General features: G+C 46.0%; 2 protein-coding genes across 4 annotated transcripts; one reads left to right on the forward strand and one right to left on the reverse strand.

Moving 5' to 3' along the window:
• Nucleotides 1–420: 420 nt before the first annotated feature.
• Nucleotides 421–8817, reverse strand: cdk12 (cyclin dependent kinase 12). 3 transcript variants are annotated; one of them, XR_007486783.2, is made up of 15 exons: nucleotides 6893–8817; nucleotides 5525–6250; nucleotides 5203–5382; nucleotides 4699–4838; nucleotides 4460–4630; nucleotides 4061–4250; nucleotides 3919–3975; nucleotides 3717–3818; nucleotides 3536–3613; nucleotides 3266–3382; nucleotides 3061–3192; nucleotides 2741–2967; nucleotides 2252–2641; nucleotides 657–1090; nucleotides 421–596 (listed from the first exon to the last, which is right to left on the reverse strand). XR_007486783.2 is itself a non-coding variant. In XM_049745174.2 (15 exons), the coding sequence occupies exons 2-15, from the start codon at nucleotides 8038–8040 to the stop codon at nucleotides 759–761; spliced, it is 3990 nt and encodes a 1329-aa protein (XP_049601131.1). In that variant the 5' UTR covers nucleotides 8041–8138; nucleotides 8264–8817; the 3' UTR covers nucleotides 421–758. The 3 variants fall into 3 exon arrangements, 2 of the variants coding, with proteins under 2 accessions (XP_049601131.1, XP_068509502.1); XM_049745174.2 differs by having other exon boundaries at nucleotides 421–1090; nucleotides 6893–8138; nucleotides 8264–8817; XM_068653401.1 differs by having other exon boundaries at nucleotides 421–1090.
• Nucleotides 8818–9943: 1126 nt separating this feature from the next.
• fbxl20 (F-box and leucine-rich repeat protein 20) lies at nucleotides 9944–17478 on the forward strand. Its single transcript, XM_049745179.2, has 15 exons — nucleotides 9944–10279; nucleotides 11852–11913; nucleotides 12762–12816; nucleotides 12896–12970; nucleotides 13042–13136; nucleotides 13224–13292; nucleotides 13464–13559; nucleotides 13751–13877; nucleotides 13966–14040; nucleotides 14147–14277; nucleotides 14368–14428; nucleotides 14521–14565; nucleotides 14656–14712; nucleotides 14814–15026; nucleotides 15113–17478. Exons 1-15 carry the CDS (start codon nucleotides 10238–10240, stop codon nucleotides 15218–15220), a joined length of 1311 nt encoding a protein of 436 aa, XP_049601136.1. The 5' UTR covers nucleotides 9944–10237; the 3' UTR covers nucleotides 15221–17478.
• Nucleotides 17479–17543: the final 65 nt, after the last annotated feature.

Consider the following 17543-nt stretch of genomic DNA (forward strand, 5'->3'; position numbering starts at 1 on the left):
TGTTTGAAGGTGATTACTTTATATTCCAGACAACAGACTTAAATTGCTCTCATAACTTCTTTTAATAAACTCAACACACAAAACATATTACAAAATATGTGCTTTCCTCTGCGACACATGAATTGCACTCATTTGATGATAACAATGGACCATATTATGACTTCCTTCAAACGAATTATTTTCTTTATTTAGAAAATAACTGGGCCAAAAAAAATTATTGAAAAGCATTTTTAGCTCACACTCACACAAGGAGGCAAAGAACGGCTTTTGAATGCCCTCCAGGAAAAGCGCTTGAGTCTCTTTTGTGCGACTAAACTTCATACTTCACCAAGCAGAAACGCTGAGCGACTGATTTTATGTTTTAAAGAGCAGAGGATGAGCGCTATGGGCTGTATTAATAAGGCTTGTCACAACACTGAGTTTACTGTTGTTTTTTTTAATTGATGGCAAGTACAGAGCAGCATTGGCGAAAAAGAAAAACAAAGCATCCAGCCTTGCAGTCAGCACCGTCCAGCATTCAGGCAGAAGATGGAGAGAAGCCAAGCGTCTTTGCCGAATAACTTTACCTCACTTCCAGTGGCAGACAAATGCAAACCCTGCATAATAATCACTTTTTTAAAATAAATCAAGGAACCAAGCAGACTCAAAACACTTACACCCCATCAGTCCTTTCCCCCCTCAGATGATTTACTTCCTGTGTATCTTCTCTTGGGTTTGGAACTGTGGGGTGGAGGCCTGCGTGACTTCAAGTAAGGAGCTCAGTGGGTGGTTCCATGGGAAAACCGGAGGTCCTGGTCCTTGAGGAACTGTGCTGCGTTGGAAGAATCACCTTCAAGAGGGGCCAGGGCCTCAGCTGCAGGCGGTTGAGCCTTGGCTGGGCCCTCTGTGTCGGGTGACGGCTCCTCTCCATCTGAAGGGGCTCCTGCATCTGAGATGAGCTGGAGGAGAGCGGCTGCTATTTCTGATGTGCTGATGTCCTGGCTCAGGCAGGGGACTCCAGCTGCGGGTGGTAGTTCTGGAGGTGAGGGGGGACGCTGGTCACCAGGTGGGGGTGCGGGGCAGGTGTTGAATGGCTTCCTTTTGGGCACATCTGGAGAGGACATCACATATTAGTCAACAGTCATGAGGATTTTTTTTCTTTCAAGGATGCAAGAGCTCACGCTGTAGTTCCTACCTTGTCCACAAGAGGGAGACATTCAAACGCATTAAAGCATGCATAACTCATTAAATTTTGCCTATAGTTATGTTAATGTAAAAGTGATACTTAAGGTCTGTTTTTAAAGTGAGCACCATTTTTAAAAAAAATGCACTAAGCTGTATTTTAGCACCAGAGTGGGAATGGGTGAGAAAGAGGGATTGCATGGACAGGGTGACTTCAATTGCTAGAAAGTTGCAGCTTCCTCAAGGCCAAATCAAAGCATTTCACTCAAATGCCTAACCACATTCTTGTTGAATCTGTGTTGAGAGAAAAAAAGTCAAACAAAAATGGCATGTGGGTAAAATAAAAGCTAAAAGAAGAACATGCAAGTAAGGTCTAAAGATTGAAAACATTTATTTCCACTTGATAACTTATGAGCGTGTAAAAAGGCGAACATGACAGTCTCAAGCTTCCTTCTGCTGAGAGGTGGTGGTGGGGAAATGTAATACAGAACCAATGAGTGAGAAAATAAACACGAAAAGTGGGTAAACGTGAGAGGAGGATGGAGGGGGGGGGGGGGAGTGGACGTTTTAACTTTCTACAAATGAATGACACTTGACGTTGTGGTGCATTTATTGTGTACACCAGTCGGCTATTCTCGTGTGCAGGAAACCGTCATCCCGGTAACATGAAGACACTTCTTTTTTTCATATATACATTCGGGGAGGAAAAAAAAAACCTGAAATTTGAGTGAGTTAAAAAGTGGACTATATGATTTACCCAATTAAAATAATCATCGCACTAATTTCATCAGTATATACAGTAATCCCTCGCACTATCGTGGGTCGCCAACCATTTTTTTTTTTTTTAAATGTAAGCTATGCTCTTATTCGTGGATTTTTGCACCAATGGACAAACTGCAAATGCTGGTGTGTTTTTTCTAAGATCAAAAAGCGCCATTCAAAGCGGCGCTCGATCGCTACCACCCACAAATGGCGGGAGATTACTGTATAATAATTTTGTCGCTGGAAATCTAAAGTAACAATACTTTTCCTCAGTCCCCAGTGACGACATTCCCCCGTGTCACCTCCTACAGACTAAAGCCAGACTTGCCCTTGCGCTCAGCAGCAGAAGCAGACGAAGCGCGCGTTAAGGCCTCCCCCGACTGGACGCCGTTGCTGCTTTCGTCGGCCTGCTCCTCGCCCTGCGGCTTCATGATGTGGCTCAGGAGGAGCGCCAGCAGGTTGGCCTGCTCCTCCGGGAGATGCCCGACATCTAGCGCGTCGGGCGACTGCTCTGGTGGCTCTGCGGCCGGCGCGCCACCTTGTTGGTGCTGGTCGGGGGCGTCGCTGAGCGCCGACAGTGACTGGCTGAGCGTCTCTGCGTTGGACAGGTTAAGGAGCTGGGAGACTTGCGCAAGGGAGATGTCCGTCTGGCCTTGGAGGAGGTTGAGCAGCAGGGCCAACTCGGTCTGGTTCAGCTGCTCGGCGGCAGCACCCAACACTGTACAAACAAGAGACCCTCAATCAATGCCAGAACATTACGTCTGACTTATCTCTCATCCAAAACTGGAAGGAAAAAACAATAACGGGAAATATTTACCTGACAAATCGTTGTCCGGGACCGCAGCGGAGGGGGGCTTTTGCTGCGGAGGAGGCGGAGGCGGCGGCGCTCCGGCCGGGCTGGTTTGCGAACGACTGTTCTCCCCGCTAGTGGTACCTGACATGTCCTTACGGGGTGCTTTGGGGACATCCTCGGGCAGGCCGCTCTGACGTGCACGCCGCCGCTTTTTGCTCCACAGCTCGTGACAGTCTTGATGATGAGGAAGACTAAAGAGGTGGGGGAGGGGGGGAGAGATTGAAATGTCTGCTGTTACAGAAATGACGCAATCGACTGAAAAATAACAGTTCAAGTCAACTGACTCTGGCGGCGGCATGTTGATGGGGTCCACGTCGCACAGGAAGTCGCTGTTGAGCGCTTCTTCTGACGTGCAGCGACGTGAAGGGTCCAGGGTCAGCATTCGGTCTAGCAGGTCGAGGGCTTGGGTCGGCAAGCTGTAGAACACAATGGGAGAGACGTCAATCAGCTTCCGAATCGCATCCAGGGCGGCTTTAGGCAAGGGCGTACAAGGCAAATTCCTCCCGCAGTCGCCGGCGGTACTGCTTCTTGGGCTTCATGGTGTTGAAGAGGGGCAGCTTGATAACGTCAGGCCAGACAGCAGGACAGGGGGAGCCACATAGGCGACTGCAAGACCCAAGATTTAAAAAATAAATAAAATTAAAAAGGCAGGCTTAATATTTTTGTGGATTTGGAAAGATCTCCATATGCGGTTAAAAATGTTTTCAAATATTTGGCACCATATTTAAAATAGCATTTAGGAAGAGAAGCAGCACCAACCTGATGAGCTCCAGTTGCAGAAGCTCCTGATTGGCTTGAAAGATGGGCTTCTTAGTGAACAACTCCCCAAGAATGCACCTGAACCCCAACAGGCAGAGAATTAAGTTGATCACAAGTGAATATGAGCTACACAAAAAGATAAAAGCTCCCAAGAGGATTTGCTTATCGATTTTACACTCACCCACAACTCCATACATCAATGGCTGGAGAGTACCGCTCCTCGCCTAGCAGCAGCTCAGGGGGTCGATACCACAGCGTGATGACTTTGTTCGTATATGGCCGGCTGAAAGCACACAAAGTGTGTAAAAGAGTAACAGTGCCATCTAGTGGCGAAAATAAACGACTGAAGAAAAACCACCAAGGTCATAAGGAAGCTTAATTACCTCTCTTCGGAATTATAAAGGCGAGCCAAACCAAAGTCAGCCAGTTTAATCTGACCTCTAAAAAGAGACAAGAGCACATCTGTTTTAAGGAACATGCGACAAAACATCTCCACACAAAAACGACTTCTTGTGCCAGTTGTACCTGTTGTTCAGCAGTATGTTGGAGCACTTGATGTCACGGTGCAGGAAATTGTTCTTGTGGCAGTAGTCCAGGCCCTCCATCAGCTGGCGCATGAAACTGCGGATATGCTCTTGCGAGAACTGGACCATGCCCGACTCCAGCAGGCCCATGAGGTCGTGGTCCATGTACTCGAAGACCAGATAAAACGCTCCTGGGGGAGGTCAAGGCGAGTTAAATTACTCATCAGCTCCGTTTGACTGATTTTAAAATTTCATTTTATGATTTGAATTGCTTCCCATGCAGTTTATATCCATCCTAAGTTTACGTGTGCTGAAAATCAACTCTTGGCTCAGCCACCTCTAAATCTTGGAGGCAGAAACTTGGAAAGGGCAAGTGACGCAGCGGTTTTTCGCCGCTTACCTTTGTCCTTTTTAAAGTCGACCGCGTCCTGCTTGTCGGTGACGATCTCCTTCATATTGACCACGCTGCAGTGTTTGAGCTGCCGCAGGATCTTGATCTCCCGGATGGCCGTTATGGGGAAGCCCTCCTTCTCGTTGTCCAAGCGCACTTTCTTCAGGGCCACCAACTCGCCTGGCGACACGCGTGTGACAAATCAACACCACTGTGGATTTCATAGAAGACGATCGACGCGGTCTTACCCGTGTCTTTGTCCTTGGCCTTGTAAACCTGGCCGTAGGTGCCCTCTCCGATGATGCCGATGATGTCAAACTTATCGACGCATCGCTTGCCCCAGTCGCTCTTGGTGTGTTTGCGCTCGCCGTAGCGAGGGCAACAAATCCTGCAAGAATTTAGGAGAAAAAAAATTCACATGAGGTTTTAGCTTCTCAGTGTAATATGGAACAAAATGAAGATATAGCCTAAGGAACCCTGTTCCCACGAGAGCCGTGACCTGCCTGCTTTCCATGTCTACCTGCGGCAACACACCTGACTCAAACGATGAGGCGTGTTTCAGGTTTCGACAGAGCTTGCTGATGAGCTGATCATTTGGATCAGGTGTGTTGCGTCATGGAGACATGGGAAAACATGGCTGTAGGTTCCCTACACAAGTGCTAATTGAGAAATTAACTATATAAATGTCAATTAAATGCAGATTTTTGTGATACGCCGGGCTCGACGGACATCTTTTAATATGCGACACTCACTTTGGTCTTTTTTTAAGGGCGGGCAGGGGGAGCGACAATCCGTGATGGGCGGACAATTGGAGAGGTGGGGAGTCGCCCCCAAGCAGGGTGGGCGGCAGCGGGAGGTCGATGAGTGACGGCCGGCTCCGGGTTTCCTTCTCCTTCCTGGACCCTCGCTGAGGATGAGTGGACTTCTTTGGGCTGAGCCGGCAAAGAGAAAAGAATCGTTTTGTCGATGGAGAAGAAGAACTACATAATATGCATTTAGCAAACATGCCAGCAGGGGTATGTTAAAACCTTTGCCAATTAAGCTTGATTGAAATCTATTCTAGGTCCTTCTCACCTGTCTTGAGAGTTTCCAAGCAACATGGGGGGCAAAGGCAGGGGCGGCAATGTGGAAGTCTTGTGGAGCGGCGTCTGTCGGGCAGGACTCCGCGCGGGGGCGGAGGCGGGGACTGGAGCGGGTGATTTGGCCGGGGCTGAGGCAGGAGGTGGAACGTTGGCGTTGGCCTGCTGGGGCGGTGGTGGGGGCGGTGGAGTTGAGGCGGTCGAACCAGGGGCATCAGAGGGTGATGGTTCAGGAGGAACAACAGGAGAGAAGCTGGTGCAAGCGGAGGGTAACAGGGTCGCAACTGGTTCTTCCAACACCGGTGTTTCTTGTGGTGACTGCACCGTAGGCGCGGCCTGAAATTCTTTTTCTCCAGAGTCTTTTTGCGGTTGCGGCTCCTCCACTTTAGACCGCGAGGAGGAGGAAGAAGAGGCTGAGGGAGCTGCGGGTTTCTGTGTGGGGGGCGCGGGGGAGGCAGAACCACTATCGCAGGCGCGAGCCGCCGCTGCCGCCGCCTCGGCGGCCTGGCGCTCCTTCTTTCTACGAGTGAGCTCGGCGCCCAGGCTGGAGTTGAGCGGCAGGTGGGTGGAGGGAGGCGAGCGACTGGTGGGCCGGGCGCCGTAGGAGCCGGCGCCCAACGCCCCGGCTGACGGAGCGTGCCGCTTGCTGCGGGATCGGGACGAAGAGCGATGAGAGGAGGAGAAGAACATAGGGGATCGACTTCTGGAACGGCCCGAGCGCCTAAAGGAAAAAGTTTGGGGGAATTTTCACATGAATGAAGCAGTTTTACGGCGGTCATCCTGATACATGTTGATAAAGTTGCACAATTATTAACAGACATGGTACAAGCAAACAACTAGAGAGTATGGCTAACATCAGTTTGTTAGTCTAGTTACTCATTGTCTAAGAAAGCAGGTCAAAGGAATCTATCTCGTTCATTTCTTTATTCCCTTTACACTGTTTTAGGTTCACATTTGAAATGTTCTTTTTTGCTTGTGGTCCTTAAAAGCACCTTGTACGCAGAAAGTATGTTTCAGCTGCCCTCCCTACGCAGTAACAAATAGCTCCGAGCAGTCGGTAACAATTTGAATGATTCTAAGTTTGTGCTAACATATTACTTATGCTACTATGCCTTATATGGAGGTCTTTATTTGTGTTAAAAAATTTAAATACTGCTTGCAGTTATGCAAGAAGCATTTTTTGTTTTGTCTAGCCCTGTTTTACATGCTTTGCCGCCATCTTGTGGCATTTACATGCAACTGCAACCCCATTTTAGGCTCCAGTTCACCTGTTGCTCGAGTGAAAAGCAATATGGCTGCCCTGTGAGAAAAAAATAGACCAAACAAAACTAGTGCTGGATGAAATAACTGGAGACATGCTTACCGGGACACTGGGCTGGGGCTGGTGCTGGAGGAGCGTCGGGCCATGTAGGGGCTAATGGAGCGCTTCCTCGAGAAGGGACTGCTGTCTCGTTCAAAGCTGGACGACCTGTGCCTGCTGCCATAGGGGCTATCTGACCTCTGCTTGTTGCACCGGCTCATCTCCCCGTAAGGACTTGGGCATTGCTGAGTCATCTTGCGCCTGGAGTAGCCGTCGTCCACCATTTGGCCGCCCATCGGGCTCTCTGCCATCCTGGGACTAGGCGACAGGGCGACGCTAGCGGCGCTGACGGTATTCTTGCGAGAGTTTCCTCGACTCGACTTGCCTTTGGGGCTCGACTTGTTGCTCTTGGAGGACTTGCGGTGGCTTCGCTCTCCACGGACCTTCTGGGGGTCGCTGTGGGCGACTTCTAGCCGGGCCTCTCGCCTCTGCTGCTTTTCTTTACGCGACTTTCCAGAGCGGCTGCTCTCCTTGCTCCGGGATGAAGACGCCGAGGACGTGGCGCTCCCTACGCTGAGCATAGGGTACATCTGAGAGAACATGGGGTCTCCTCTCTTAAAGTCAACCTCCTGCTGAACGTGACGCTTGGATGATCCAGATGAGGCCGATTTCTCCTTGCCGACACCGGAAGCGCTTTTACTACGATCCTTACTGCTCTTCTTCTTGTAGCCGCGTTCCCCATTACCGGGATCCCGAACTTTGTTGGGGTCCTTGGACTTTTTCCGGGAATGTCTGCGGCTCTTACTCTCACGGGTGGGCTCTTCCCTGATGAAGTCGGGTGAGGGCGAGGGCTCGAGACGTTGCATCAGAACCACCCTTTCGGGCATTCTGGTACCCGGTGGGTCCGAGAATGTGTCAGAGTCCGAGCTGATATCGTCATACTCCACGAGAGGCTTCATTAGGACACTAGGAGGCGCCGTGCGGGCCAGGGACATATATTCGGGAATCGTCGGTGGTGCCGGTGGCAATTCCCGAACTTTAGTCGATTTGTGCCGTTTACGCCTGGACGAGGCCATTAGAGATTTCAAGTGCAACTTGCCGTCTTTGCTGGTCATGTCTCCCGCAGCTGATTGGAGGGCGGTGTGGGCCAAGCCGCCGATACTTGACTGCGGCTTCCTCTTGGTCCCATGGTGTCGGTCCGACCCAGGCATCCCTTAAGCCGGCGTCGGTACCACCTCTCCTGCGGCTAGGCCTTGGCGGTCCAAGCAACTCATTAACCGTCGATTCAAGTACAAATTCTCAAGTGTTCCTAAGCAAACAAGAATAAACAAGAATCAACACACTAGGCCGCGATCGTCCCGTCGGCCTTCTTCACTGTCGATTCATTCTACTCGTAGTCTCGTCCAAATTCGACAAAATTGATAAATATCCCACCGTTGTTCTTCGGGGAAGCTCAATATTCACATGGAGCGAGTCCGTAAATGAAGTTATCCTACCAAACGTTGGAGCATTGCGCTGTCGTCGTCTCGCAGGCTCAACTTAGCTAACAGCTAGCTAACGCTGGGCGAGCTAGCGAGTTGAGCCGTGGAAAAAGAAAAAAAAGTCTCCTTTGTCAAAGCTGTCCTTGTCCAGTGCCAAGTTAGGGAAAAGCTGATTTTATTCCACAGAAATACGGTCTTAGCGTTCACAAGCTAGCAAATGCCTTCACTAAAAGACGCTCATCTCGAACAAAATGAAAACTTGACCCGGTTGGTGCTGTTTATATATTCCCTTTAATGTAAGCTTTATCCCTCCTTAAATTCAATATTTATACGAAATCATAGTTTTTTCGTGTGCAATAGATGTTCCAGTTTACTATCAATGGCTCTGGAAATCAACCAGGCCTATATTTAGGGCGATGCTAGTGGATTTAATAACATCCACAGCCGCAGGAGACTACAAACGCCATTGTGGCTCCTGTGACTAGCAACTTCAGCGCACGACACCAACGCCGGATCGGGCCGGAACTCGACAAGCTGTCAATCAACGACGCTTCGCAGCGACAGCCAATCAGCGTCTAACAACCCGCCTACTTTTCCAACAAGTGACAGTTTTAGAAAAACATTTTTGGATGCGAAATCGAAAATAAGATAAAACGCAGACAATGTAAATTAAAGAAAATAAATTTGCTATGTTTTTATTTTATTTTATTGGTTCAAACGAAAAAACACAATGTAACCTCCAAGCAATTAATCATCATAAAGGTATGGGATAAAAATTTAAGCAATTCAAACAGGCATTATTTGTAAATTAGATACTAAAACTTTTATTGATAATCCAAAATCTAAGAGTTTTTAATTTTGTGTGTGGAGCTAAATAACGAACGGAAGCTGTCACAGTGGGGCGTGGTCCAAGGAGAAATAAGAACGTTACGTCTCCCACGGCGATGAAAAAAGTTCCGAAGAGCATTTTTTTAATTCTTACAATTGACTGTTAAAATTTGTAAATACGCAACCAACTCATAGATAAGAAAATATAACTATATGAAGAAGTGAATGCTGATTGGCTATGATAAAACGGGGGCGTGTTCCAGGAAAAACAAGAAAGTGACCTCTACAACTATGGAGTAAGTTTAAAAAAAAAAATCAAACAAGATGTAGGCTATATGTATGGAATAATTTATCATCACGAGAAAATCAAAGTGTTACCAAATATTTCTTTTTAATCCGCAGCGACAAGAAGGAGTGACGCGTTTGACAACCTAGATGATGATTGGCTCTGCTGTCACAATAGGGCGTGGTCTTGTAGAAACAAGGAAGAGCCATCTCCCATGGCAATAACAAAAGTTCCTAAAGAGCACTTGGTGGCAAATAAACTTGTTAGAATCAAGTGAGCATGCAAGAAAATGATTTGTGTGTCAGTAGAAAACACAAGTGATCTTTTATAATGTATGTCATGGTGGAAAAAGGGTGATCTGGCTTTCAATCATAATGACTCGTGCGCTCCTGGCTTCTGTAGTATAACAAAAATAATTCTGCAATTTTGTCAATTTGATCAATAGTTACGTTTCGTTCAGACTTGCACTTTATATTCCTCCATTTTTATTTATGCGTGATGTATGTGTCGGGCTATTGTGTGCGTGGATGGGGAGGGAGCGAGTGAGAAAAGGAGAGGGAGGGCAAACCAAAGCCAATAAGGCTGGCTACTGCCCGTACCACACAGCGCTATTATTTTTATTTATGGCAAGCAAGAAGCTATCGTTTGTGTTGTAGGCCCGGTTGGTGGCGTTCAATAGCAAGCTACCCACTCCGGGAAGGACGGTAGCATGATAGCCGTGGATGGGAATCGGCAAAAAGAGCGTCCCCGTCTGCTGCATTCCGACTGCACCCGTACCCGAAGTCACCGAGTCGGTAAGCGGCGGCGTCCAACATGGGGAAGGAGGTAAACGGCGTCTCGCGGAGCCGCTTTGAGGTGAGTTCACCTGGGCCCCCGTCAAACCTTTGACACGCCGTTTAATCACGTCACAGGGCCTCGCTCTGGACCACCATTATTACATTCGTGGACGAAAATAATAATCAACGGCGACATTGACGCGGGTCAAGCACCGTTTGGGATTAGCTGCGGTGCTTTGTGCTAACATCAACAAGGCCTTGGTTGACTTGTTTTATCGACGAGAGGAGGACACAAAGCGGTATAAATGTCGGCTCATGTTGTTATCATCGTGTGGTGCGTTAAAGGTCCCTGGATCTTTTTTCTCTATGCGCCGTCAAAACAAAACACTGCCAAGCTACATCTACGCAAAGGCTGGCCGGAAAACCACAGTTCATAGCGACGTAGCCGGTTTTAGCTTGTAATTTAAGTTAAGGTATTTGGGTGTGTGGCTCATAATGGACTTTTTGTTCGTCGGGTTTTTGTGCTGCAGGGTCGGCTCGGTTTGGTGTTGCAGCTCCAGATTGACAGCCGACCGCAGGCCCCGTACCTTATCAACAGGCATTTATTTAACCACATAGAGCCCACAGACTCTTCGTGGAAACGTCAGTCAGGGCTTTGCGGTTGTAGAAAAACGTCGATTTTATTCTCTATTTTTGTTTCGATTGCTTGGTGTGTGTTTTTTGGATGAACTTATTCCCTAAAAATGCAGCGGCGCGTAAATTACTCGAACCGAGTATGGGGTTTGTTGAGTTTTTTTGTATTTGTATTTTTTATACTTATTTCATTTATTTATCGTTGTTTTGATGAATGGGTACAACGGCTAAATATACAGGCCGTTATCCTACAGACTGGTCAAACAGCTGCGGTCGAGTTCTACAACAAGCTAGCGCATGCGAAAACAGGAAAAGGTATTTTGTCTGCCTTCAAAGTAAAAGTATTTGTGTTTGTTGGCAAGTGCGTTTCCGGTTTGATTCTTATTTCTTCCAATATTTCTTGTTTCACTCGATTTGTGTTTTCCAACTAGCTAGAAACATTTATTTATATGAGCAGAAATATCAAAAAGAGTTTGTTGTATACTCAAATAATGATGAGGAACAAGGATCTTTGCAAAGTAAAAGTGGTGGCATGTGAGAAGTACAATGGAACAAATAAATTATACACTACAGTAATCCCGAGCTATTCGTGAGGGCTACATACTGAGCCCTTTTGTGAATGGCCAAAAGAACATGATTAATTGTCTCCCCTCCCAAAAATATCATTTCCTATAATAGTTTAAAGTACTATAAATAACCACAACCTACTATTCAATGTCATAATCTTACAACATTGCCCTTAGAATTACCCACAGATGATTTTATGTATTTCCAAGACTCTCAAAGATAATAAGAAGGTACTAAAAATATATATTCACGCGATAACATGTTATCAACTGTCCAAAGTGCTTGCTTTCCTGTTTTTTTTTTCTTTTTGCTTCTTTATCACCTATTCACTGCCCTCTCAGTGCTAGTCAAGATATCACTTCTAAGTGGATTACTGTACGGTATCATCAGTTAGCCTTCAGTAAATTTGAGCGGTCTTTTGCTGACGCAATCATTCTGGCGCATCTTGCAGATGTTCACAAACAGCGACGAGGCTGTCATCAATAAGAAGCTACCTAAGGAGCTGTTGCTGCGGTAAGTGAGGTTGGAAATTCTTTTTAGCAAATGCAAAACTCACTCATGTTAGACATAGTTTGTTTTTATTCCGAATATTCAAATATTACAAATAATACAAAGCTTCAGACAGTCCTTGCATAAAACCATTTACAGATGAAATTGAAGAAGCAAAATAAACACAAGGAGAGAAAAAAATCCTTATTAATCTATAAAAAAATGATTAAATTCACACTTGATGGGTGAGCAGGTACTCCAGAGACCTATTTGTATACAAGCAGTTAAAAAGTCCAGTTTTTCATAATTTGTCCCATTTCACTCTGAGAGAAATCTCAATTTCATAAGACACATTTGTTCTCCAACATAAACAAACACAGAATGCATACATGCCCTCCGGCGACGATATCAACCGAATAGCGGGATTCCCAACCGCTCCCTGGATGCTTGATTAAAAAGACGCCTTTAGGTTATACAACATTCAAATTGTTTTCAGACTCTGAAGGGACATAAGCCTCTTAGCAAAATGAAGGCCGTAACTCAAGCCTCTGTCTCGCTCGCCCATACGTTTTCTCGACTTCAATAGCTCCGGACTATTACACCCTTCACTGGCTCGTAGCGTCCTACGGTGCTGCTAGCAGTTGGTGAAGTTGCAAGGTGACCTCAGTCTGGAAGGAGGAGAAACATGATTGGTTGTGCTGACCTGCTGATCCTCATTGTGAATTAAAAGTAGGAGCAAATGATCAATGTGCATGCACGGGAATAATCAACACCGTCCTAAAATGTAATAAATTGATAACCACTAGCTTAGATGATTTTCTGCGTGCAAAAAAAAATTACATCCTAACTAACTGTGATTGTCTGTTTTGTAGAATCTTCTCCTTCCTCGATGTGGTGACGCTGTGTCGCTGTGCCCAGGTCTCGCGGGTGAGAGAGTTATGCATATCATTGTAAGTCCAGTTTGTATATTTGTGTCCAATGACAACTGTTTTGTGTACGTTCTCAGTCCTGGAATGTTCTGGCTCTGGATGGAAGCAACTGGCAGCGGATCGACCTCTTTGACTTTCAACGGGACATCGAGGTGGGTTTAGGGTTATTTTGGGGTGAATGAGGAGAGACTTTGCGTGTATTATTATTATTATTTTTTGGTAGGGCCGAGTGGTGGAGAACATCTCAAAGCGATGCGGGGGGTTCCTGAGGAAGCTGAGCCTACGGGGGTGCCTCGGTGTGGGGGACAGCGCCCTAAAGTGAGAAGCCAGCCTGGAAGAGATGAGAGGTGAATTGAAATTTGGCTGCATCCATATGAGCTTTTTTTTTGTGTCTATATTTTGTAGGACATTCTCACAGAACTGCAGAAACATCGAGCTGCTCAGTTTGAACGGCTGCACCAAGATTACTGACAGGTACGGCACACTGGATCGGGAGAACACGAGTTGAATTGAGTTGAGCTAACCACCAATGCTAATGCTAGCTCCTTGTCTTTCACTTAATATCTTGTGGCATCGTAGGGTATTTTGAAAAGAGCTCCAAATTTTGTCGATTGACGTTTACATGGCTTGTCTTTGTTTTTGCAGCACGTGTAATAGCCTGAGCAAGTTCTGCCCAAAGTTGAAGCACCTGGACCTAGCGTCTTGTACCTCAATCACAAATTTGTCACTCAAAGCCCTCAGGTGTGTTTAGAAAAAAAACACTTGACCTATTTTGTCCAATCAGATTTCTCGGATTCACACTGCTAAATCTGAATCCACTTTAAATCCAGATTGGTGATTTAGAGCCTCACTTAGAATGGACTTGTTTTTCTAGTGGGGTTGGCATTTATTGGTTTCATAAGGACTCAGTCACATGACTTCTCCCCCTCTAGTGAGGGCTGTCCACTTCTGGAGCAGCTTAATATCTCCTGGTGTGATCAGATCACGAAGGACGGCATCCAGGCCCTGGTTCGATCCTGTCCGGCACTCAAGGGTCTTTTCCTAAAAGGCTGCACGCTGGTACAACTTGAACTTTTTGTTCATGTTTTCAGGTTGACTTTCACTTGTGATTTGGTGCCATGTCTTAATTTTTTTTTTCCTTTTTTAGCTAGAAGATGAAGCACTGAAGCATATTGGGGCCAACTGTCCCGAGTTGGTCACGCTTAACTTGCAGACATGCTCGGTAAGCGGACTCGATACGTACGGTATATAGTTGGATCGTAATTAAATTTCGACAATATTATTTTTCTCGTGTATTAAAGTATACTTTTTGTCTTCGCCACGAGTAGCAGATCACAGACGACGGCCTCATTACTATTTGCCGAGGCTGCCATCGTCTTCAGTCGTTGTGTGTGTCGGGTTGCGCCAACATCACAGACGCCATCTTGCACGCGCTCGGCCAGAACTGCCCCCGCCTCAGGTAGCAATTTAATACATCTCAAAATCAAATCACGTCAAGACAATGACGGACTGTGAGTGACGATATTGCAACTCAATGGTCTTTTTTTAGAATATTAGAAGTGGCCCGCTGTTCTCAACTTACAGACGTGGGCTTCACAACGCTAGCAAGAGTGAGTCGATGCAAACTAATACAAAACTATTGATGTGCAAATATAAAAATTTGTAGCAAAAAACACTCCAATCTATTAAATATCTTTTACAGAATTGTCACGCTCTTGAAAAGATGGATTTAGAAGAATGTGTGCAGGTAAGGAGACAACACCGCTACGGACATTTTATGTACATATTTCATTTTCAGTCTGCAATAATGACTCCCCCCCTCCCCTTTTGAACTCAGATTACAGATGGAACAATCATACAGCTTTCCATCTACTGCCCTCGGCTGCAAGTTCTGGTAAGTGTTGCGCTTATCTTTTTCGCTGACTCACACACAGCAAGCGCATCACGGCCGCGCCGCAGTCACCGAGCCCTTCACCCCTCCCGCCGCCTTCTCAGAGTCTTTCTCACTGCGAGCTCATCACCGACGACGGCATCCGCCACCTGGGCAGCGGACCGTGCGCCCACGACCGACTGGAGGTGATCGAGCTGGATAACTGCCCGCTTATCACGGACGCCTCGCTGGAGCACTTGAAGAGCTGTCACAGTCTGGATCGTATCGAGCTCTACGACTGCCAGCAGATCACCCGCGCTGGAATCAAGAGGCTAAGAGTGAGTGTTATCTCCTGACAATATTGGGGTCTGAATTTTTATTAATTGGACATATATATATATATAACCTTGTTTTCTTTTTGCAGACCCACCTGCCTAACATCAAAGTGCACGCCTACTTTGCCCCCGTGACTCCTCCGCCCTCGGTGGGGGGCAGCCGCCAGAGGTTTTGCCGCTGCTGCGTCGTGCTATGATGCAAAAAGACATCGACGTCAGTCTTCCCTCTCCGCCCCGTGTTTCCTGGAGTCCCTCCCATACAAGCCCCCCACCACCACCATCTGGCCAGGCAGTACATTGATGCTCCATCCCCCTTTAGAAGCTGCAGAGAGACCAAACAGTGCAGGGTAACACACAGACACACTCCACACATTTCGTTTTGTTTCCCACTTCTGAGGGTTTCTCCCATTTTCCAAAAACACACGTTATTTTTATTGAACACTCTAAATTGTCCATCGGTGTAAATGTTTGCATTCCACTACAGTCAGCTAGGATCGTTCCAGAGGATAAACACTCTACAAAATGGACATAACCTCATTGACCTCAGAATACCTCCGATTTTGTTTTTCTGGTCACCATCCAATTGTATAATTACCATCAGAATGCACTTTGCTAATTGGACCACTCAATATGGCCCCAGGATGAGCTTTCAAAATATAACACACACATTCATACACACACAGTGTCTGCACCAGTTGGCTTTGCTTGAATGTATATGACAAAGGGGGGAAAAAAAAAAAAAGCAAAAAGCAATGCAATGAACATTTTTAAAAACAATCTTGCTATGGATGGGATGGAAAAAAAACAGCTTCTCATCACACATCCTGCACTGTTGGAAAAAGTCCCGAGTCAGCGTCTGGCCCACCCCCCCCACACCCTCTTAAAAAAAGCGACACAGCCGGTGAACAGCAGCCAAAAATGTATTGAAAAAAAAGAAGAAAAAAAAACAGCAAGCTGTCTGCTTTTTGCACCTATCAAAAAAAAACATCCAGACTGTTTACAAAGAAGAACATTTCAAAACGTATTCGGTTTGTACTAACAATGTGCCCCACAAACCCACTGAGGTCAACCCCCCCCCTCCATTTCTCTTGTCTCTATGTGCTACAAAAGAAAAGACAAACTATTTTTCTAAAATGAAAAGCAGCACACATTTGGGGACTGAAGAAGATGCCAAATGTTGCATGTGACACCTCTTTTTTCGTTGGTTATTATTTTTTTAACCCAAATGTACAGTACATAAAGTGAGGAGCGAGGGTTGATGGATGAAATAATGGAAAGACTGTAAAAAAGAGGATGACGGGTTTAAAGGAAAAAAAAAAGACTCTGGAAGATCAACGGGAAGAAAAAGCCAACCATCTTGTTTTGCTTTGATTTTCATTGACTTGGACGAAAGGGTAGGAGGGTCATGAAACCAATTGATTGGTCCAGACCTGTTTTGGGTCTGATGGACCCATGAAGTATTGAACCCCCCCCACACTACCTTGTTTTATTTTTTTGCCCCTTCCAACATGGAGCCGTCACTTCATTTTCTATTTCACTCCTTTCCTTTGCCTTGTTTCTTTCTTTTGACGTGGCTCCGATTGCACCTGCTTTGTGTTGCGTTCGATGTCTCCTCTGAGATTTTGTGTTTTTATAGTCGTCGTAAATGTCTAGACCAGGTGCAATTGTAATTAGGATTTTTTTTTTGTCTTCCTCTCCCCGATATTACTTCTTGAATGTCCCTGAATGAGACGGCTCGTCCGTTATGACGTGCCACTTTGAAAAAAAAAAAAAGCTTCTTTATTTCTATGTCGCCCTCCGCTTATTCGCAAATTCCCCTAAACGCGACTGAAACGTGGAATGTTAACGCAAATGTCCCCAAGGCAAAACGATCTTGAAGATTCTAATAATTTTTGTTGGATAATGCAAGATGGGATGAGCGCTGTGTAATCCCGCTTGAGCCATTTTGTTCCAGCGAGGGTTTTACAACGATGGATTAGGGATAATGTCAAAATGGAGCTTCTGGGAAAGGAAAGCGTGGACAGGAGGAACGCCTTAAAAAACGCGTGGACCAAAGTGTCAATGCAAACTCTGAAAAATTTGATAGCAGTCCCCCTTGTGTCAACGCCGCTTGTCTAAATGTCAACTCTGAAATGCACGACAGAGATTTCTGGCCCATGTGATGACGTTGAATTTACCGTCAAAGAGTCTGCTGACCGCAAACTCCTGTTTCGCTTTGCATTTCTAAACAAACACTGGAGTTAAATTGCAGGAGTTAAATCACACCTGGTTGCCCCCCCCCCAAAGAAAAAAAACAAGACGCCTTCTTCATTGACAAATGGGCGAAATTTAAAATTGACAATGACTGTAGTTCATTTAATTACTGTAAATCTTTTTTTCTTTTCAGTTTTTTTTGTACAATTAACCGATATAAATGAATATGTATGTATAAATAAATCTATACCTATATTATTAAGGCTGGTTTAGTTTTGTTACAAGGTGTGCTTGGCCTTTTTGACCACTAGATGGAAGCATTGAGCT

The sequence above is a fragment of the Syngnathus scovelli genome, chromosome 16, assembly GCF_024217435.2.
Source record: "Syngnathus scovelli strain Florida chromosome 16, RoL_Ssco_1.2, whole genome shotgun sequence".
Taxonomy (NCBI): domain Eukaryota; kingdom Metazoa; phylum Chordata; class Actinopteri; order Syngnathiformes; family Syngnathidae; genus Syngnathus; species Syngnathus scovelli.

Coding starts and splice junctions, on each gene's coding strand:
- cdk12 (XM_049745174.2), bottom strand. CDS start 8,040: ATGCCTGGGTCGGACCGACACCATGGGACCAAGAGGAAGCCGCAGTCA. Junction 4,839..5,202: donor GCCCTTAAAAAAAGACCAAA/GTGAGTGTCGCA, acceptor AAATTCTTGCAG/GATTTGTTGCCCTCGCTACG. Junction 3,976..4,060: donor AACATACTGCTGAACAACAG/GTACAACTGGCA, acceptor GTCTCTTTTTAG/AGGTCAGATTAAACTGGCTG.
- fbxl20 (XM_049745179.2), top strand. CDS start 10,238: ATGGGGAAGGAGGTAAACGGCGTCTCGCGGAGCCGCTTTGAG. Junction 11,914..12,761: donor CCTAAGGAGCTGTTGCTGCG/GTAAGTGAGGTT, acceptor TCTGTTTTGTAG/AATCTTCTCCTTCCTCGATG. Junction 14,278..14,367: donor CAGAACTGCCCCCGCCTCAG/GTAGCAATTTAA, acceptor GTCTTTTTTTAG/AATATTAGAAGTGGCCCGCT.